This window comes from Mobula hypostoma, chromosome 11 (genome assembly GCF_963921235.1).
Source record: "Mobula hypostoma chromosome 11, sMobHyp1.1, whole genome shotgun sequence".
Lineage (NCBI taxonomy): Eukaryota > Metazoa > Chordata > Chondrichthyes > Myliobatiformes > Myliobatidae > Mobula > Mobula hypostoma.
In genome coordinates, this window is record NC_086107.1 from 43,969,090 (window position 1) to 43,992,898 (window position 23,809).

Sequence of the window (23,809 nt, forward strand, 5' to 3'; positions counted from 1 at the left end):
AAAAGGTAGAAAGATGCCACCTTTAACCACTGCTTTCCTTTTTTTATTGTTTTCTCATAAATTTAGTTGATCAAAAATTTTCACTATAATAAAATAATAATGGAAATGTTAGCAATGAATACTATAGTAATAATGTCTGTTGTTCTTTTTTTTGTCCTTACAGACTTGTAGCAAAAGAAATGGCTCATTTTCATTCTGTCGAACCTGAAAATGGTTATTCTTCTGAAGCTGCCCTCTGGAAGAGTCTTTCCATGTACCTGACATTACTTAAGTCAAGTCATTCTGAGCCTGCAGCAGGTGTTAGGTAGGAGCAAAATTGATATTATTTAGTATCATTTTCCTTTCAATAATGTACTTAATGTACAATACATATCAAACCAACTGTTTTAGTTGCATTAACTTTTTTAATGTTTCAGTTAAGCAGCAAATAAGATAATTGTATAATGTGAAAAGCACTGCTTGTGTTACTTTTGTTATGTAAGTGTTAAATTTCAAACCAATTCCCATACAAATAGTCCAACATAGGATAAAAGATATTTTTTAATAAACCAAAGCCAAATATAATGAAATAGAAAACTATGTGGTTAAAACAAAACACATAGTCAAATATGGCTAAATATCGATAAGACTAATAGATCCATTACTGAATAAAGTGCTATTGTTGGTCATGTTTACTCCTGGGAGGACGGAAGACTGAAAAGGTCGAGGATGAGTATTTCCTAAGCCTGTCTCAGATGATGGTGCAACAGTTAAAATACTCATTTTAATTAACATTTGAAATATTCCTGCCACTATCTGATTGAAATCAGGACTGTGCAGTAACTCTGTCTGCTTTATTTCTGTAGACAAAGGAGTTTGCATTGATTTATACAGTTTTCTTCTTGGTATTTGATCATGTGCTGACTTCTCACAGCAGGCTTCTGATCATCACATTATATATGTCCACAGTGATTCACCACCTGTAACATCTCACTGTAACATATCAGATATAATCTCTTTTATGTACGTGGAGAAAAACTGAAAGTCACATTCAGTGGGACCACCAAGTAGTTTGAGATAATAAGACAGGCCATTTCAGCCTGGAAATAATAAAAATGAAAAGGATGAAACAGTTACAGCAACTTATAGTTTAGATAAATGGAACTTACTAAAAGAAAAAAAGGCAGAATGTGACATTCTAAAAACAGTTAGCAGAGTAAGAGTAAATGAACACAATGCAAATAGAATGGAAATAATTGAGATAAAGAAGGAAAGGAAATTAGAATACATACCATATCACTGAAATGCTCTTCATTATTCAACTTCAATATTAAAAAATGTTTGAATGTAAAGTAATCTGATAGACTTCCTGCAAATTCTCCAACATCCACTATATTCCTTCCAGGTTTCCTGCACCATTCACAGGGATGGGTGGAGGAACTTGAATACATATGCTGCCATTCATCTCTTATCCCGGTGCTACTGCTGTGATATTCAGTCTATGTGAATGGCGTGGACACTGATGCAAAGCTTCACAAATGGCTGTGCTGATACTTAAAACTGATCTGCCCAAGTAGGTCTCAGTTCATCAACTCTAACATAGGGCACAACTCACAGACAGATAAACCACTCACCAGTGGCTTTACCCTGACAACTCTCACCCCATTTTGTCATTCCAGTCCACTTGTCCTGATCACCACCTTGTCTCTTCTAATAAATTCTAGCTTAACCTCTTCTTCAATCCACAACAATTTTCCTTTCATGTGTCTCTGTTCAAGCCTCCTGATTTCTTCAGGTAATATGCATAACATCCTTCATCATAAACTCAAGCCTTTTCTATATTGCTGACACAAGGCTAGCAGGTCAACAGTGCATATTTTCTCTTTCCTTTCTTAAATGATAGGGTCACATTTGCTGCTCTCCACTCCACTGGAACAATTCCAGAATCTATTGAACTTTTAAAGATGATAACCAGAGCATCCGCCATCTCTATAGCCACCTCCTTCAAAACTCTCTAATGCCAAAGTATTATGTTCCTGGAATTTATCAGCCTTTAAGATCATTGACTTCTGCAGTACTATTTTTGAAATATTTACTTATTTCTTCCTGTTCCTCATTGTAAGGAGATGTCTGATTCTCTGGTATATCTGGCAGATTTTGTATATTATTTACATAGATGCAAGATAATTGTTTAATTTCTCTACCAGATTCAGATTGAGACTAATTTATTTATCATATGTACATGGAAAGATACAGAAAGATATGCAGTCTGCATTAACATCCAACACAACCTAAGGATGTGATGGGGGATGCCTGCAATTGTCATCTCATATGCCAACAGAGCATGACCACCATGTAGAGCAGAACACCTACAAGCGAAAACAACAACTGAACAACAGCAACAAAACAACAACAGCATAAGCAAGTATCTCTCCTTCCACATGCACACACACACACACACATATCCCTAATGCCAGTACAGGCTGCCTCTGGGCATCCAGACTCCAGTGGATTCTTGTACATTGTGCCATCAATTTCCCCAGTGGAACTGCAGACCCACAGACCCAGGACATTGGCTTCAGGACTTCCAATCAACCTCTGGGCTTTGAACTTCAATATCAATCCAGGTGTCACTGATGACAGGATCTCTAACTCCAGGCCTCAAACTCTGGACTCACCAAGACACGTAACTAGGCAGCCATTGGCCTACATGCCTACTGCCAACAAAGACCTCTGAGCCTAAGACCTGCTGACCTGGGGAGACATACAGTCCTTAGTAACACGTCCATGTTACATTTTGTAATTCAAAAGCATAAAAACTTACTGTAATAAAAAGACAGGAGCCCAGGAGATAACTCATGTATGTTTTGCTTGAAGCAAGTTGTGTGAATATCACATGGTACCATCATGATGCATGCAATTCACGTATTTTACATATAAGCATAATAAATTATATAAACAACAAAGAAAGCTTAATCAAACAATATATTTACAAGATTACTCAAATATTACAGAAATATTAAATACACAATACTCTTCCTTGCTTAGCTATCAACTCCAACTCAATATAGAATGCATCTCAACTTATACACATTATACTATAAAATACAACTACTATATACAGACATCCACATCATAGTAAATTTCTAATTGTCCCATTCAGACCTAAGATTTAACTAGTGTGGAAAATTTCCTTTCCTGACCAGGGAGGTCACTCTGCTTGGCAGGTGAACCTTGTGGCTGTGAAAACAATCTCATGTTCTGGGGCTCCTCAGTGGTGGCTGTAGGAGTTGACTCCAAGACTGCAGTAAGCAGTTCTGACAGCTCTGGACACCTTTCTTTTCCTTCATTTTTCTTCTAGTTTGTGCATCTTCATCTTAGGAAGGCCCATTTAGTTCACTGGAGCATTTTCTTATTGAGGCTTCTATTGTTCCCTTTATGATATGATTTCTCCTCTTGGTTTCCTCATCCACAACATCATCTGACAAAGCCTATGTTTTTGTATCTCCATTGACTCCCTTCTTTTTGGCCTTCCATTCCTCCATCTGGTCTTTGGTCTTTGCATCTACCTTTACGAGTAGCTTTTTGTCTCCCTCTTGAAGTTCATGCAAGAAATTTAATGCATACAGAGTAAATTCTGGTTCTTTATACTCAAAAAAAAAATGTTTGCAACTGTCCTGAAGTTCTTTAAACATCCTTTCAGCTTAAAACCAAGCTACATTTCACAAGTAACTGCTGATAAACGTATCAGAAATTTTCTCAGACAGGTTGACTAAAAAAATTGTTATGCTTTTGTCACTTTCACAATTCCTCTGAGGAGCATGGTCCTTTCTTAGTCCAATATGCTTTGCAACCAGAAGCACAGAGGTTGGCACCAGTGCCTGTTTGCCCTCTGTTTGGCAAAGGTTTATGGTGTACAGTGTGGAGACTGATGTGGCATCACCCAGTACCTTTCTCAATTCACTTTCAGTTGATTCTATTGCATATGATGTGGCATGCAAATAGTGAATGGATCTCCAATTAAGTTGTAGTGTCTCAGCCAATCACATTCAAGATCACATTCATAAGTGGGCAGATGGAGTTTAACCCAGATAAGTGTGAGGTGGCTCATCTCGGTAGGTCAAATATGATGGCAGAGTATAGCATTAATGGAAAGACTCTTGGCAGTGTGGAGGATCAGAGGGATCTTGGGGTCTGAGTCCATAGGACACTCAAAGCTGCTACGCAGGTTGACTCTATGGTTAAGAAGGCATACGGTGCATTGGCCTTTATCAATCGTGGGATTGAGTTTAAGAGCCGAGAGGTAATGTTGCAGCTATATAGGACCCTGCTCAGACCCCACTTGGAGTACAGTGCACAGTTCTGGTCGCCTGACTACAGGAAGGACGTGGAAACCATAGAAAGGGTGCAGAGGAGATTTACAAGGATGTCACCTGGATTGGGGAGCATGCCTTATGAGAATAGGTTGAATGAACTCGGCTTTTTCTCCTTGGAGCGACAGAGGATGAGAGGTGACCTGATGGAGGTGCACAAGATAATGAGAGGCATTGATTGTATGGATAGTCAGAGGTTTTCTCCTAGGGCTGAAATGGCTAGCACAAGAGGGCATATTTTTAAGGTGCTTGGAAGCAGGTACAGAGGAGATGTCAGGGGTAAGTTTTTTTTTTACATAGAGAGTGGTGAGTGCATGGAATGGGCTGCCAGCAGCGGTGGTTGAGGAGGAAATGATAGGGTCTTTTAAGAGACTCCTGAATGGATACATGGAGCTCTATAAATCTGAATTATTTTTAAACTCTTCCCGCCGGTCTAGCTTGCTGACATCCATGTGCTTGCACAGTCATGCCTCGATCAAACCGCTGAAGCTGGTTTGGTTAGGCCAGTTATACTTCGAAGCAAACTGTATGCCGTTAAACCAATGCACTTAGAAAATTTGGTACTCATTTCTAATTGGCTATTTCATTTGCTTCAAAATACTGTTCAATTAGCTCAGACTACATGAGGCAGTTACCCATTGAGCAATTAAACACATCTATCTTTCCGATGTAGCCAACCATTTCTGAATTTCCTTTGTGATCTCTATCAACCGATACCCGCAGTTTATGAACCTGTTAATTCTTCCAATTTCTGACCTTTTTAAAAAAACTCAGCATCTTGCTGTGCTTCAACATTTAGGCAGTCATTTCAGTTTTGTTTTAAAAATACCTCGTCACCACTGTTATGTTTTGGAATTCCAAAACATAAAAGCTAATTACAATAAAAATTCAGGAGCCTAGGAGATAATTCACATATGTTTGTTTTAACTTTAAGTGAGGTGTATGCCAATCAAGTGGTAGCATTATGATGTATGTAATTCACATATTTTTGCATATAACGATAATGGATTATATAAACAAAGAATGCTTAATGAAACAGTATATTTATAAGATTACTCAAATATTACTAAAATATTACATACACAACAGTTCACACTGTTGGCCTTCAAACATGGGTCACAGAGTAGAGGCCTAGACTCCAGCACAACCTCCAACTTTTCCCATCCTTGTCCCTAAACTCTAACCCTGTCATAAGGGGGTGGCTGGGAACGGACCCAAGTGCAAGACACAGACACTGAAGTACTAGGGGAGGACTAGGATACCGGGTGAGGACTAGGACATGGACACGAAAACCGGGAACCCGGAACAGGACTGGACAAGAGAGCTAAGAGCCAGGGCTTGGACTCCGAGCTAGAGACTGGACAAGGACCCAGAGCCTGGGTCTTGCCTCTGGCTCAGACCCCAGAACTAGGCAAGGATGTGAGTTGGCTGGCAGGTAGGACGAGGCTAGAGACCAGAGGCTTGAGGGGAGGCTGGAGACCAGAGGCTTGAGGTTTGGGGTCTTGAAGCTTGGTTTGGGGCCAGGCTCGGCTGGAGACTTGGGGTCTTGAAGCTCCTCCTGGGCAAGGTGCAGTACTCCTGGGCAGGGCGCGGATCACCTGGGCAGGGTACAGATCTCCACCCGATGGAGGCGAGGGACAGAACCAACCACAGTGTAACAGCAATCTGGCCTGACTTACCTGACGGAGGCAAGGGACAGGAAGGGACAGGACCCACCGCAGGGTAACGGCAATCTGGCCTGATTTACCCAAATGAAGCAAGGGACAGGAAGGGAGCTAGGTTCAGGGTAGCTCCAAGTCAAGACTTCAGGCAAGAGGAGGCAAGAGTTACCAGCAGGATAAGGCAAGGCTTCAGGCAATGCAAGGTGAGACAAGAACTTCAGGAGAGGCGAGAGTTACCGGCAAGACATGACAAGGTTTCAGGCAAGGAAACAGAAGGCAGAGGAGGGGATACAAGGAGCAAGGACAAGAACAATCCAGAAGCTACGCCCTGCTCTCTGGAGGTATTTATGCAGCCAGCCCCAACGAGAATCAGCTGCCTCAATTATTGCTCAACAGGAACAGAAACAGGGTAGACAAGAAAACCTGGAGCAAGGGTCGATGGACCGGACCGTGAACTGGAAAGCGGACTTCACGGACTGGACCATGACAAACCCAACCTCTAACTCCCTGCTCTTTCCCCAAAATCATTACCACAAACCTAAGAAACAATCAAGTCTGAGCGGTGGCCTTGATGGAGACTGCAGTCTGGCGTCAATTCTATTGTTCCCCATTATAAATTTTATTGCCCCTGTCTGAAACAGGCCTATACTTACCCTCAGTTCTCCAAGCTCTGTCAGTAAGGGGCTCATACTTAATCTAGATAGTCTTTTCATTTTTACATACCCATAAATGCTCTTACTGTCTCTATTAGTGTTTCTTGCTAGTCTATTTCCAACTTCTTAATCCACTGTTGAATTCCAAAATGATCCCTATCTTCAGGCCTACTGGTATTTTGGCAACTTTAATCGTCTCTTTCTTGAACTTAATATTATCTTTAATTTGTCTTGTCAGCCTTAGATGATTAATTTTTCCTTTTGGATTCTGAGGCCTCAAAGGAATTCTTTTTTACGACTAGCATTATTTCTTAAAATGTTAACCATGAACTGTATGTCATCATATTTTAAATATAGTGTCCTATTCAACAGCAGCTAACTCAACCGTCATGTCTTATAGATGCCTTTGTTTAGATTAAGGCCCTAGCTTCACATTGAACACCAACATTTTGAAGCTCAATAATATACTCTATCATGTCATGGTCAGTTGTTCCTAAAGTCACATTGACAACAAGATTATTTTCTTTTTTTCATTGCATTAAAGAAGATACATAACCTTTCTTAAAGGTCTACCTTAAAATCTCTGCCAGTTATTATACCATTAGTCAAAAGTGATGAGCACTTTTGGCAAACCTAAATTTATCTCCACCTCAAATTTAGCTAACAAGCCTTTTAAATGGAAGTCGATGAAGAGCAATAATAGTAAGAATCCTACTTAATTTTAATGTCCTGTTGGCATGGGATGGTAAGTTGAATTGTATAGTTTCTATTCTCACACCAGGTATGAAAGGGTTACCATATGAGGAATGTCTGGCAGCTCTTGGGCTGCATTCCCTGAAGTTCAGGAGAATAAGGGAGGATCTCATTGAAACATTCAGAATGTTAAAAGGTCTGAACAGATTATATATGGCAAAGTTATTTCCCATGGTAGGGGATTCTAGGATAAGAGGGCACAACTTCAGGTCTGAAGGACATCCTTTTAGCACTGAGATGCGGAGAAATTACTTTAGTCAAAGGGTGGTAAATCTGTGGAATTTGTTGCCATGAGTGGCTGTGGAGGCTGTCGTTCAGTGTATTTAAGGCAGAGATAGATAGATTCTTCATTAGCCAGGGCATCAAAGGGTATGGGGTAAAAGCAGGGGAGTGGGGATGACTGGAAGAATTGGTTCAGCCCATGGCTGAATGGCAGAGCAGACTCGATGAGCTGAATGGCCAACTTCTGCTATATCTTATTGTCTAGGGTCTAATATCAATAAGATTGGTGTGGTCTGAGCAATTAGGACTGCTTTATCTGAGTGGTTCAGTGTTGGCCAATGCTCTTTACTGTTGATCTACTCAAAAACTCAGGATGTGACAGAAAGGGGTAATTTTCTAAATTTATTCTAAAGACTGCTAGACTTACCCTTCGAGAGTACGTTAGACACTTTTAAGCAGAAGCTCTAACACCTAGATGTCCATTTTTTAAAATTCCAAACAGCCAAGCTTCTGCTATGACAGTGTGAATATGTCAAGTCACTCTTTAAAATACCACTCACATTTCAGGTAGATATCTAGCTGGAATATTTTACCTTCTTTCTCAATTAACTTTACAGATTATGAGATAGTGAATTTTCAGTAATCACATGCTTAATGAACACTTTCTTAAAATGTAATTTACATTTTAAATTGGCACTGTGAGTATTTTGAGCTTTGTATTAATGGGTACAGCTTGCAATTTAACTTTATTCCTTGCTGGAAGAGCCACCTTTTGTGATAATTACTATGGGTTTACTGTACCCTGTTGTATCAAAGAATGTGGATAACTACACGCTGCAGCCCTCCTTTCTTGATCATGTAAACTCATGGGGTATTGTTTCACACTTATCAGCCGCAGGATTACCAACCACGAGTTGGTGTACAATGCGTTTCTAATCTGACCCTGCAGCCAAAACACCAACAGTCTGTGTACAGCTGGAGGTGGAGGCCCTTGTTTATTTGGATCAGGTTGACCCTAACGTCGATGTTAAAAGCAGTGCGCTGTTTGCAGCCACCACTCTCAGAAAACATGCCTCAGAGTTCCTTCCAGACCTTCTGTACTGAAATATGCCACATATTCAGATTTATTTATTACATAACACTTTGAAATGTGTCATTTGCATTAACAACCAACCCGCCCAGGGATGTACCAGGTGCAGCCCACAAGTGTCACCACATATTCCAGTGCCAACATAGCACGTCCACTATGCTCAGCAGAACAGCACAGAATGCAGCAAAATAGAACATAACCTACAACAAAACAACGACAGCAAAACAAGCCCCATTCCTGCCTCCAAACCCTCGCATGATGCCGTGGTACTCACTGATGCATGGCAACAAGTAAATCACTTGACCAGGAAAGTAGGGAGCCTTTGATTTTTGGCCAAGTCATTTTGCCATTCACATTTTTTAACTGCAGTGCAAGACTCCTAAAATGTAAGCATTCATAGAGGTCACTTCCACAAACTTCCCTGGCAATTTTTGCCAAAAGAATCTCACCAAACCAGGCTTCCTTCAGCACATAATGTTCCTCAAAACCTTATGCAAGTTTCTCTGCCTTCCTGCGAGGAGTCTGGCAACACCTCAGAACTTTAGAGCACATACTTATTTCTTGCTAATACTCTCCAGTATTTTTAAGGGTGCTGGTTGTACCATGGCCTCTTGAGCTGAGAAAAGGTGCCGCTAATGTAAGACATTCAATCACTAATGCCCGCTGTTCCTGAAACAGAGTAGCATTACATAAAGCAGACCAGCAAAAAAGTTTTGGAACAGGCATGAGTGAATTTCACTTTTTTTTTGAACTTCTTTTAAACAGATGTAGGGAGATTATTTATTTATTGAGATACAGTACAGAATATGCCCTTCTGGGACTTCGAGATTCCTAGCATTGTATTAATAAATCAGATAGTTGATTTCTTGGTTGACACTTTTACGATGCAGATAATATTATAAATGCAGAAACAAAAAAGTGAATATTTTGATTGAGTCTCAGAGAATTCCTGAATGAACGCATGTCCAAATCTCAGAAAAGAGGCTATAATCTTTGCCAACTATTTTTCCAGGATAGTCCATAGAGGGGAAGGGTGAGAGCTTAGAAACAGAGATGGAGAAGATGTTCAGAATGAAGAAGGAAAAGCAGGACACATGGTCAGCGAAACACAATCACCATCAGTGCCAAAGAGGTGGATGGATGGCAGTGGTGTAGGGACATAAAGGATTTGCTTCCTGGGAAAAGACAGGAAGTCTTTGAAGATCTAAGTAGAAAGTGCCACTGGAAGATTGGTTAGAAGTGAAGTAGGAAAGAAAAGAGTAGGAAGAATCAACAAAAGATGCATTGGAAATAATCCTTGCATAGATGAAAGCAGCCTACAAGGCAGCAGGAGGAATGGGGTGTAATGAAAGTGAGACAAGAAAAAGAAGTAAAGGGAATAGTGCCTGAAGCACTTCAGTGTGAATGGGAAGGCAAGAGTTGGGTATGAGGGAAAATGAAAATATGTGCACAGCTGGGGTAGAGGAGGCAGAGACAGGAGTGTAGAGCCACCTATTGACTGAAGACTTGCAGTTTCTAATATGAGCTCAGGTTCAGAACAAGTATTTATCCAACACAAATTTTATCATAAAACCCTGATGCACAAATTAGAGTAACGGACTCATAGAGCATGGAAATGGATTCTTCAATCCCTTGTAGACATTAAGTAGTCTGTTACACTGCATTAATACCATTTTATCCTCCACCCATTCCCACCAACTCCCCCTCACCTTTCCATCACAATTACACTCAACTACACACGAGGAGAAATCTACAGCAGCCGATTAACTGACCATTTCACATATCTTTATGGATATGGGAAGACGGAAACTGGATCATCTGGAGGAGACCATACAGTCCACAGAAGGAATATGAAAATTCCACTCAACCAGCACTGGAGATCAGGATTGGACCTGGATGGCTAGAATAGCTAAATGATTGGCATGACATCATACTATAAATCTCCATCATATGCAAAGTATTCTTATAATTTGTAACTACAAAATTAGTATAACAAAGTTATACAAATCTGGATATTTGTACTTCTAGGAAATCTACATTCAACTGACTTGTCCAAATATAAAAACATGATTTGGAACAATAAGAGTAATAACCATTATCTCCTGTCAAATCAATGATACCTATCCACTTTCATATTATATTGGCTGATATCAGTGTTAGTCACAGGTATTGCAGAAGTGTAATCATATCAACTGATCATTATACCCCCCCACCACCCCATGTTCTGTTATGCATCACTGGGAACTGAGGTGATGTATGCTATGTTCTCCAGTGTCAATAGAGACTGCATCTTTAATGAGAATTTCACAGAGCTTTACAGTTGCTTTCTAGTGGGTACAGTTAGAAGCACCTTCACATGGCAGATGCTTCAAAAGAGGGTGAGCAGAAAATCATAAGACTGCTATACACCAATGACTGTCAGCTGGATTTTATTTCAATTTACCTCCTCCCCACCTTCAGCAGACTGAATAACTGGATTTTGTTTGCAAATTTTTTGATAACTTGGCTATCCATTCAGATTGTGAACATGCAATCATTTAAAATATTACATTTTCAACTGGGAAAATACAAGCATCTCTTGAGTCCCTTTATAAAAAGATAAAACCATTTTGAAACATTAGTAACAGTAGATGAATGAATGGAAAATATTGCTGTTTAATGATAAGCCCAAGATCAGGAGATCTAATAGTTTTGCAGACGTAATATGAGGGGTTACAGTAGATTAGTTTTCTATATCACTAACTGCATTCTAATGATACGGGAAGAATCTTCACAGTATGTTCAGAAACTATCATGGAGGTTAAATCCTTCATTTCTCCTTGATTTTTCAATAGAACCTGACCATGTTATACAAAGGTGGAGAAACTAGAACCATGAGATCATTGCAGCATGAAAGGAGTTTGTTCAGCCTATTGAGCCTGCAACAGCCCTGTGCAGGAGCTCTCTGGTCAACCCCTTTCACCAGCTCTTCCACCTCAGTTCAGCAGTTGTTTCTCTCTCAAATATCTGCTCAATTCCCCTTTGCGAAATTCACTGGAACTGCAGGTCCCTCAGTCACGTAGACACAAGAAAATTGCATTTGCCATGTAACTAGTGTATGAACTAAAAAGAGAAAGTCTGGAAATTCTCAGTAGGTTGGGTGGCATCCATGAAGAAAGAAGTAGAGTTACTGGGCCCAGGTTTTGCTGACAACAGCCCTCCACTCGCATTTGCCCTCTATATTCTCCAGCCTCCCAAGATTAAATTAGTAGAATTCAGAAGGCTGATCTTACTGGTCCAAGCATGTCTATGTTTGCCATTGGGGCCCTCTTTGTTGGCAAGACTTCAACAGACATCACAGGGTGGTGGGGGCTATCCAAACAATCTCCTCTGTAAGCTTTTCTTTGCTCTGACCCCAAAGTTGTCAAAGGGTTTTCACTTCTGAACATCTTTGACACTCAAAAGCATTTATAGACCATTAAAAATGATTCTGATTCAGACTCAGATTTATTTATCACATGTACATCCAAATATACAGTGAAATGTGTCACTTGTGTTAACAAACACACTAAGGATGTGCTGGGGACAGCCCGCCTGTGTTAGCATAGACCCCAGGACAGCATAGCATGCCCACAATGTATAGCAGAACACAAGCAACAAAAAAAAAACAAGACAACAACAGCAAAACAAACCCTTTTCCCATCCCTCCCCTCACAAAAACAAGCCTCCAAATTCAGGACAGGTCACCTCTGGGCCTCCCAGGTCTTCAGATTTTAAGACATTTGAACACATACTACAGACTGTCCCAGTTGCTGGGGTTCAGTTTGAAATACTGTAAATGCAGAGCAAAGACACGGAAGTGCGCACTCCCTGATGGCCTTCTGTTGGTCAGGGTGAACCACGGGTGATGCAAGCCAGGGCAGTACGATATGGAGGGCATGCAGCACGATCCCCCTCTCCATGAAGTTGATGGATTCAAAGGAGTGGCAGAGACTAGTGGAGTTTGGCACTAGTGGCATTGCGGGAGTGGCCAGTCACCATTGAACTCAACAGAGGACAGCCTTAGAGTCTCCAGCTCCGTATTTTCCCTCAGGGTTTATTTCTAAAGCCTTCCTTGTGAATGGGTATAGCTGCACGGCAGTGGAGGTTTCAAATCAGAGTTCGCTTCTCCTACATGAGCTGCCAACCACAGCTCAGAGTGACTGGGTTTAAGGTGCCAGTAAACTGCCTTTTCCCCTTCTCTTGTTGGTAGAAACGTTTCTGTTGGACTTACTGCCAGTAACCTGCCTTTTCTCCTCCTGTCAGTAGAAACGGTTCCATTGGACTTACTGTGGTAGTTAAGCCACACATGAAATCCAGGAGCTGGACTTGGTTGCCAGAGGTTACTTGCACGCATTGGGAGCATTTGGTATGTAGTACAAACTTAGCCCCACTACCCACCCTCCCCACCACCCACTAGGGCTATGACAGCTTACACCCTGCACAAAATTATATAGATGATTAAAAATAAGTCATCATTTTAAAAATAAAGATAAGAAATCTACTAAATATTAAAATATTGAACAAAGCACTCATGATAAAAAGGTTTATAGCTTTTCTTCCTTTCTAACATGCAGTCTGACCGTTCCTATTACAAATCATGGGCTCATAGATATTGCGCCAGGATATTGGGGGATCTGAGCGTAGGACATCAGCTTAAATGCCGGGGAGTCTCAGGAATATTTTGCTCTGCCATTGCACTCCATAGGGATTTCAGCAGCAGAGTGCATCCAAGTGTAGCGCACTGCCAATAATCTGAGGCTCCCCAGAGGGAGGCATTGCTCCATTTGGACTTGGACAGAGTTGGAACTGCAGTGGAGCATCATGCATGAGAAGGGTTGTAGTAATATACATTGATATACTTAGTGTCTCATCCATATATGGACTTGCAAGATACGTGAAGGAGCTTGTGGACGAGAGAGGAGGAGAGACCCATATCACTTCCAGGAACTTCGGTAAAGCCAGGAGTTTATCATTACCAATCAATATGTCAGCAGGACCTGATACGACTCTGGAGCAGTGGCTGTGGAACATACTTCTGCTGCTACTGAAGTTCAGCAAGGGGCTGGCTAAAGTCAGTGTAAGTTAGTGGAAGCTGAGTCCCATTCTGTCAGAGTTCTGCTGAAGACATTTGCTATCCAGGAATAAATAGCTACCATCCTTCAGCAGAGAACTATCAATGATGAGACCAAGTCCCATCTTCTTGCACCCAAACCATAACCCTTCATCCATCTCTCTTGTATGTAACTACCATAACTTTTCTTAACTGTCACAATTGAACTCTCACCTACCACTTCCACCAGCAACTTATTCCCCACTCTCTGATTGAAGAAATTCCCCCTCAGATTCCTCTTAAGTATTTCATCTTCCATCCTAACACTATGATTTCTAGATCTAGTCTCACCCAACCTGAGGGTAAAACACCTGCATTCGTTCACTCTATCTATATCCCTCATAATTTTATATATCTCTATAAGATCTCCACTCATTCTCCTGCACTCCAGTGAATAAAGTGTTAACCTATTCAAAATTTCCCTATAAACTCAGGTCCTCAAGCCTTGGCAATATGAATTGCCTTTCACCTTATTCCAATCTGTCTGTGTCTACTTGTCCATATTATGCAGCTGAGCTGCCTATAAAATCAAATCACATCCTGTTAATTCATCTTCCTGAAATAGCGGAAAGGATTCTTTGCTGGCAATATGGTTTCAGCAAGCACAAGCAGCCATACTCCAAAGTACAAAGACATCACATTGTGATGCCAAGAACATTACCCAGAATACTATGTAAGCAATTGGTAGTTCACTCTCTCTTTATACAGCTCCGTATTGTACCCACTTAGTAAAGCACCAGAGAAAAATATGCCTTTTAACAACATTGTTAAGTGCATTTTAAGATGATGTCCTGATGAAGAGCCTCGGCCCGAAACTTTGACTGTTTATTCCTCCCCATTGATGCTGTCTGACCTGCTGAGTTACTCGAGCATTTTGTGTGTGTTGCTTGAGATGATGTAATCTGTAGCGCTGAGGCAACAAAGCATGACCCGTGCTATTGTTAAAATGATAAGCAGCGACTTAAGCCTTTATCACAAGGGCATGTATTGTCTTCATCATGAAACATGGCACGATCTTGAGACACATTTACTGCTGCAGGACAGCAGCTGGCTTGAAGGATCACCTTGCTGCATGCATAGTATTAGTACATTAAAGTGACTGTAGATTCAGGGATGATATCTTAACAGTTGCTGCTTGTGTTGGATAACAGTTGCACTATTCATTAGGTAAGGGAAAAACTATTGCTACAGTTGAAGAATCTTGAAAGCCTTGAGTGCAGCCAAGTTGTCAAAGGGTTTGATATCTCTCAGTGCTCTGGCTGCATTAATTTCTCCCAGTGTATGACTTGTGAGTTGTTTCAGTATTTGCATAGAGTACAGGTAGTGGGGGGGGGGGGGTCAATGAGGTAACCAACAAATAGCTTTGAGCTTTCAGCTTGGTGTTCACTAGTTTAGGATGCCACTGCCTAAACATACAGGCACACAGATATCAGCAAGTGATTAATACAGTGCAGGGAATGTAGCATCATCAGCATAAACACAGTTATGGCAGCAGCATTTGGTTAGAAAATACTTCAATTCTCAGTCTATTGAACAGCTCTCATACCCTTTCAGTTATCAGTTTATCCCCACCAGGGTTACTCCCAAGCAAGCGGCCTTGCTGCGATTGTTTAAATTTTGGAAAATGAATGGTTCTTGAGACAGCGTGGCAATAACTATTTTCAGGGCCATTTCAGCAATGATTGATCTCTGCTTCTCGACCAGGGAGGACAACCTTCAGGAAATTGTGACCTGCGGCCTCAGTAAGTTTGCAGCTAGCTTGTAATTCAGCTTTTAAAGGAGTTACTACAGATCTCTGGGAGAGTCAGTTTTTTGATATCTTTAAAAGCTGCAAACATTGGACAGGAGGTGACTTCTGAGCACTGATCAAGTGTGACATTGGAAGCATTGGAACTCATCTTCCAAGAGAAGAGATTGACAGGTAGTGACATATTCTGTTCCTCAATCTAAGAAGACAGCTGTGTCTACACAAGTCATTGATGGGGACAATGGCTGGCAGGTAAGTTGATGTTATAGGTTGCCATCATTGACCAAACTCTTCGAGCAATAAATTGCATTGATGCTGTCCACTGTTTAGACAGCAGCCAGATGGTTCAGCTTTCTTATTTTTCCTGATGTCCAAGGAAGGCTTTATAAGCTCAGGTATTTGCTATAAATGAACCTTCTTGATGTAGAAAAGTACTATTCTTATCTTTGTTTCCTCATGATTTGATCAACTCAGAACCATCATCACTTTCATTATCTCTTTCATGAAGAAACACATTAATGAGTTATGGAAATTATACCATCACTACTGCATACACACTGTTCCATAGTCAGTGAGGAATCGTCGCAGTAAGGCTTGGATATGTAGGTCACATATACTGCACTTCATATATATACAGTGCACTGTATTGCTATCATGATACTTTGACTTTCAGATACCTTAAGCCTTGTGAAGTAATGATGGGTTACCAGGGCTCTTGATATGGCATCCCTGTCTCGTCGTAGACCCCAAAGAATGAGATCCTCTGGCAAATCTCTGGGCTTTCACATATAGCCTGGCAGTATATCAAATAAGAGTCATCATTGACACCAACCACCGACTTAACTTACCCTCTTTCCCCTGATCCCACTTCACCTCATCATCATCATTACCTATCACTGCTTGATGGTCTACAGGCAAAGGTTGAGTTTTCCCAATGCAGTAGAGGGGTTTGACAAAATATGCTACCTTTTCTCTAAAGTAACTCTGGGTGCTCCTGGATCAATGCAGGCACTGAAATCACAGCTGAGGCTCCTGACAACATTTTCCATCAGTCTCCTGGCTCCTGGCTGACTCTATGGCTTTAGCTGTATGGCATTCACTCACATTAGTGGCAGAGTGGAAAGGAGTGAGGAGATAGGATTTGGCTGCCAGGGTTGGCCATCCCAGTAATGCAGCAGCTGAGAAATTATAGATTGTTAGAGAATAAATAAATCATTCAAACTCTCCAGAAATATGACATTGACCATGAGAAATTTTGTTTTGAGGTCATAGACAGATGTCCATGGAGTCTTTGCAATCCGTATAGAGAAGAAGTTTTATGAGGAAGAACATTTTAAAACATTTTATGTTTTTAAGTCTGATTTTTTAAATATTTTAAATGTTTTTGCATATTCGCAAACAAAGAAGACAGTTGCTAATATTCAAACCACATGACAGCTTTGTCAGCATGTTCAGCATGGGTTACTGCATTGACATCTTTAATGTAGGCAGGACGTTCTCGTGTGGTTTTATTTATGGTCACACTGACCAGGTCGGAGTAGACTTCAAGGACAAGATTTGTACTTGAAAATCTGCACTTAAGAAGTACAGAGTGAGCAGGAAGGGAGCAGTAAACACAGGCAGTCTGTCCCTCCCAGGAAATGCCAATCACATATATGCAAATAAGAGAAAACCTGCAGATGCTGGAAATCCAAGCAACACACTCGGAATGCTGGAGGAACTCAGCATTTTATGTGCATCACATATATCCACCAGGTTCAATGCAATTATTTTCGACAGAGATGATTTTGGCCAAATTTTCATTTAACATCACCGTTGCAGCAATAGAAGTGTAGTCTGAATCTAAGATCCTGTGTTTTCCCTTTATTATTATTATTACTATTATGAATGAGCAATTGCTAATAACAGCATCCAATCCTGTTTGAACACAGCTCACCAATTCTGACTACCAGTGAGCTTCTTTCAATTTCTCTTCTTCTGTTGCTGTCTTCTACCCTGAAACCACTAATTCTAGTGTTCAGTTTCACACACCAGCAGTCCACTGATGTTTCACCCAAGTAATCATTCTTTAACCGCAAGCCTAGACAGCAAGCTGGAAAGCGTGTGCATGCGTAATGGGTGAGATCAGGATTGGCCCAAAGGGACTATAGGGCATCAAATCTGTCCTAATCCTGTGCTCGCTCAGGAATTATGAGCATATTTTCCAACAGGGTTCTCTGGAGTGCTCACAACTGGAGGCCTTTGTCGAATGTTCCCCTCCGTGAATCAGAAACACTCAGGATAATTTGTGCAACTTCATTACAGTCCAAACTGACTTCTGTTAACCAATGATCGGTTTATCAGGCCCACGACCTAGCTGCTCCATAAAGTGTGACACTGCATGGCTGATGGCTCTTCTGTTATTACAATTGTTCAGTTTCAAGAAGTGAAATTAACATCAGTCCAAAATGGACGTGGAAAGGTAATATTTTTTCCAAAGTTTTTTGGATAGAATTAAACCAGTGGGTACACCCATTAGAAAACATTACCTTTTCAAATTTCATCAGTGTTAGAAAATACATTTCATTCATGGTATAAACAGACATTTTGTACAAATGAAGGTTATTACAACATGTATATCTAGAACACACTCAACTCTTCTGTACTGTCATCATGCAAGCATTTTATCTGCTGCTGAGCACAGCAACTTGGTGGGCTAAATCTCAAAGTAGTATTGACTACAAAACTAATGGCATTTGCTGTCATTATGTTAATGAAACTGATTTATCATCAATAAGAATGATGTCAATGGTTTGTTTTGAAACTTATTCCACATTCTGAGCCTTTTGTTCAAGCATTTAATTGTTAAAATAGTGAGAACTATTTGCTCTTATCAGCAACTTAATGATACGTTACTGTTATCCAATTATCATATGGCAATTTCTTTGCAAAATTTGTTAAATTTTGTGAGTTTATGGCCTCATTTGGTTTTGATTAAAACTCTGCTCTTTTTAGGGTTTTTATTCCTGCCAAGCAATTTGTTCATTATTTTGGAGCATCATATCTGACTTAATCCTGTCCTTAAAGAGCACTAATGAATGACTTTCCTTGCAAGGCTCTCTGGATAAGTCTCACAGCTGGGAGCCTTTGCTAGTTGTTACCCACCTTGGCTCTCATTCTCTACTGCAATTTCATCTGCAGCCTGGCAGGGTTGCTATGGTCAGTTAATAATGCCAATGAGCAAGTTGCTCCATATTGCTCAGTGCAGCATGGCAGGCAGCCAACACTTCACTGTTATTAAAATTGGATATTAGTTTAGTGGAGACACTTTAAAGAAATAACCAATGTACACTAGGTATAATATTGAGTATAAACATTCCATATTGTATCCTAAGTAGGCAGATTGCTTCAAATGAGGAAAAAGGGATTATGAGGAGCCATAGGCCCATGCAGCAAAGGTTGAGTTATTTTATTTGTACCTGTCATCACCCTGAGAATCATGGGTAACTAGCTCAGTTATCCATGGCAAACCAACCTCAGTGCCATGTGTCTGGATGTGACAGAAAACCATTATCTTCACTGTCTGAATATGGATTTACATCTTGGAAAGGCATGTTGTGATGAGGATAATTGTGATTCTTCAACTGTATTTAAATAGATCGTGTGATTGGGGGGAAACCTGGCAAATGGTGTTTAAAGCAGTGAAAGGAAATGTACTTTGGCAAGAAGAATAAAAAAGGCAGATTATTGTCTGAATAGAGACTGTAAATAAGTGAAGCTCAGTAGGATCTAGGTGTTCCAGTGCATAAATTTAAAAAATCTACATGCAGTTTCAACAAGTGTTGAAAAAGCTTAACAACATTTTAGCATTTATTGCAGAGGGGTTGGAGTTTAAGAATAAGGAGGTTCTGTTACAGTTGTACAAGCTGCTGTTGAGGCCACTCTGGATAGTTTTGTCCACTTACCTAAGTAGCTTTGGAGGCAATCCAAGGGGGATCACTAGGAAAATTCCTAAGATGAGAGTGTTTCCTCTCTTCTTTGGCTAGACAGTTGGGTCTGTATTCCTTGAAGATTTGAAAAAAATGAGAGGAGAAGATGGTGGCGCGCCTGTGCGTGCGCAGCCCTCCGGTGAAAAATGATATCGTATCTGTTAAATAGGGGCCGTGGACAATTCTGATTTGATGGAGAATGGACGTGAAAGCACAGAGGAGCATCTGGAGAAATTTCTGAAACGCCTGTTCGTTGCTGTCGTTACTGTGTGGTCGGGAATCTTTCGGAGGGTAGGCCTCAAAATCCCCGGCCTTGCCTGCTTTTGGCGACCGAGAAGGCGGTTGAATCGTTCCGACAGAGATGGCGCTCAGTACTCGGTGTCGGACAGCTGATCAGCGCTCGAAGTTTTCGGATGACTCAGAGTCGGATTGTGGTCGGCATGGCAGGGAGAGTTTTTCTTCCTTCTCCCGTCTGCGTGAGGTGTAGGACATTTGAGAAAGTTTGAACTTTACTGTGCTCACAGACTTCTTCATCAAATTATAGTATTGTTACACTGTTTGTAACTATATGTTATAATTTTGTGGTTTTGTCAGTTTTTTCAGTCTTGGTTTGTCCTGTGTTTTGTGATATCACACCGGAGGAAATAATGTATCATTTCTTAATGCATGCATTACTAACTGACAATAAAAGAGGACTACGTGTTTGCATAATCATCATCATCAAATGTACAAGATCCCAAGGAGATTTGGCAGAATATATCCTGAGATGTTTCACTAGTGGGATAGATAGATAGATAGATGGATATACTTTATTGATCCCGAGGGAAATTGGGTTTTGTTACAGCCGCACCAACCAAGAATAGAGCATAAATATAACAATGCAAAAACCACAAATAATCAAACAACAAAATACAAACTATACCAGATGGAAAAAAGTCCAGGACCAGTCTATTGGCTCAGGGTGTCTGACCCTCCACGGGGGGAGCTGTAAGTTCGATGGCCACAGGCAGGAACGACCTCCCATGCCACCCAGTGTTGTATCTCGGTTGAATGTCCCGAAGTCCAACAGTAAAAAGTTCAATATCCGGTCTACAAACACGTTCCTCGATCGTAATATGAAACAGATTGCACCATCTGTTGTTAACCAGAACAGTAAACACTCAAGTCCTTTAAGCTTAACACTCTCAGTGCACTTCCGGTCAGCCGGAATGGTCTGGAAGCCGTCCATGGAGAAGTTTTGAACAGGTATGTCCTCGTGCAGGCCCGTTCCTGTGAAACACATAACACTACACTCCCGAAATGTTCTCTGACACCTGGCTAGCGCCGTGAACTCGTCCATTTTATTACCCACAGAACTCCTCTTCTCCATAAGTCTCTGTTGTCTCGACCCGGTCCTCCTTCCTCGACTTTGTGATCCCCCTCTGCATCCTCTGTGTGTTTTCCTCCAGATTTCAGCAGGGGTGTCCGCCGCACTGCTCGCTAAACCGGCCGGCATTAGCGCAAGCAGCTGGTCCCTGGAATGAACAATGCGACCATGCTTCTGTCCCGCATGTCGGGATGTAGCTATTTCCAGCGCTGAAAACCCAAATAAAACTCTCTCTACCAGCATGTTAGAGAGGGTGCAGCTTCAATGTGTTACCGTGAAAAAAAAATTTTAAAAAACCTAAGGTAGTTAAAAAGTAAGAAGAAAAAAGTAAGCATCTGATTGGACGGCTGTAACAGGCTGCATGCACGACCGGCGCATGCGCACTAATGCTGATGAGATGAACAAGGGGACATAGCTACAAAATAAGGGGAATAGTCATTTGAATTGAGGTGTTTTGAAATTTCTTCTCTCTGAGGGTAGTGAATCTCTGGAATTCTCTGATATTAAGTGTAATGTAAGTGATAGCTACCATTACATATATTTAAGATTAGTATGGAGAAATATTTCAAAAGAGTTTATGGGGAGAAGTTGAGGACATCATGGATCAGCCATGATCATCCACAATGGCAGAACAAGCTTAAGGAGCCTAGTGATCAACTTCTGCTCCTATAACTCTACGTGTGAAGGTTAGGGCATCTGATCCGAATTCAGACACACAAAAATATTTAGCACATTAGGAAAACACCTATAAAGCAACCATTAGAAGAAACAGAATCTTCACTGCTTTCACTCTGGAAAGGTTGCATCTTTCACCAGGTAGATCATCAGCACAACATGTTGCAGTTGATACCCTTCTGCAAATCAGAGAACATCAGACCAGCTCCACTGCCAAGGTCAGTAGATTTGAGTAGAAATATCATCATGCTCTTTAACTTGTGATTGGCAGAAAGCAGTCTTGATATCAACAGTTAACAGTTAGTGGAAATAAATTTGGGTGAATTCTTGGACAAGAAAAAAGTTATGGAAGTTGCCTAAGAAATGAACTTTAATGCTGATATGAAAATCCCATAACAGCAGAGGATAATATGTTCCATTTCAAATAATCTATGTACTGTTCCAAACTCATTATATTTGCCAACAATATAAGGCTCCAGCAAGAGGTTGTGAATTTACAGTATGTGTTGTGTGAACTAGATGATGTATCAGATGATTGATTGTTCTTATCAGATCCTTATGCTACAGCATCATGTTCCATATGAAATTAGACATAATCACCAGTGAGGTTGAGAAGCCTGCAAATGACAAGACCTCTGGACTCCAGGAGTACCAAAATGGCTTCTTCACAGAGGCAGGTTATAATGAATGCTGATAAAAAATGTATCAATATAAATATTTTAAAAGATAAAATTTATCAAGTTAAAATACAAGAAATTCATATGAATTTATTGAAATTGTAATAATTAAATTCAGAATGGAAACAAAAAGCTTCCTCTCTTTGGTTAATGAATGTTGGCGACCCCATTTAAATGAAAAGGGCCATACTTTATGCACCCAATATACCAAAGTATAAAAGTGTGGGGACAGATGGGAAGTCTGTTTGGCCTCTCAGTTCATGATCAGGAACCACAATGGCTTGCCAAAATCTGCTGACCTGCCGGAGCTCCTAATTTTGACCATGTGAATGCAACCCAGGAGATAGCAGGAACATGGTGGCAAATCTCTTCCATGCAGCTTCCATCTATTTCATTCATCTTTAGCTTGAGGTTAAACCCTCCCTTCTTTACAAAATAGCTGTGATCAATTTTCTTTTCTGACATCCATATATTATCCTTATTAGCTGCCGCTCTTTAAAAAACAGCTTTCTCAGTGGATATTCCGATTTCCAACCTATCATGCTCTTTGAAAATGCTCCTTGCCTCCAGGGTATTTAAATTAGTGAGTGAGGTACCCATCGAATACCTGTCAAGCAAAGTTGCATGTTCTGTCAGCTCGATTCCACTCATCTTAGTGTAAAGCATGCGTTCTTAGGTGAAACAGGAACCTTGTGAGTTTAGTTAGTCCCATATTTATCATTTGCCATGTTGATCCTGTGACCTTTTATCCTTGTGCTTTAATTAAATCAGCTGTCCAAAAATGTTCCAAGCAAGCTAGGCGAATGAAACTTAAAACAATTTAACACCATCTCAATTCTAACGTGATTACAGTCTTAATGTGATTTGCGCACAATGCATCTCTTTAAAGTATCTTTCTGTGAAGCTTGTCTGGGGAGTTATATTGCAGTTTGAGGAAAATGGGTGTCAGCAAGCTAAATGAATTATTGCAAGACAGACATATATTTTAAATTGTTAAAGAAATGACAGATCATTAATCTAATGCAGTTTTCAATGCCGTAGTCATGGTTTCTGCTGATTAATCATTGCCAAAATGTTTCTGGTTCTGCAGTACAACACTCTACTTCTATTTGGCAAAAGTAGGTGGTGACATTGAAGATCTGTTGCAATACAACTGGAATTGCAGTAGGTGGCACTGGCTTTGTTGTGGTTGTACAAAACTTGTCACTTGCAGCCAGACTAATGATGTCCCTATTGGCTTTGATCCAACCTAATGCCAGATACCCCTCAAGGAAAGGTAGTGTTTAAAATCCTAATTGTTCCAGGGGAAACTGGAATAAGATGTTGGGACAAATTTTCTATATGTTGCCAGGATCTAAATTTGATAATGCAAGTCTTCTAGTATCCACTTCTGTTTTGTTTGTCATCATGATAAAAATGAAATGGACTAAAACAGTAATTCATGAACATCCACATTCACTGATTTTTTTCTTGTCTTTTAAACAATGGTCCTCATGAACTTGGGATCAAGGATG

General features: G+C 40.6%; 1 protein-coding gene across 1 annotated transcript in view; it reads left to right on the plus strand.

Annotated features, from left to right (window-relative positions):
- Nucleotides 1-23,809, plus strand: part of LOC134354274 (ethanolamine kinase 1-like) — a 462,806-nt gene that overhangs the window by 94,426 nt on the left and 344,571 nt on the right. Inside the window, exon 3 of the mRNA XM_063063189.1 lies at nucleotides 164-304. Within this exon, the coding sequence (XP_062919259.1) occupies nucleotides 164-304 (141 nt within the window). The remainder of the gene's footprint in view (nucleotides 1-163; nucleotides 305-23,809) is intronic.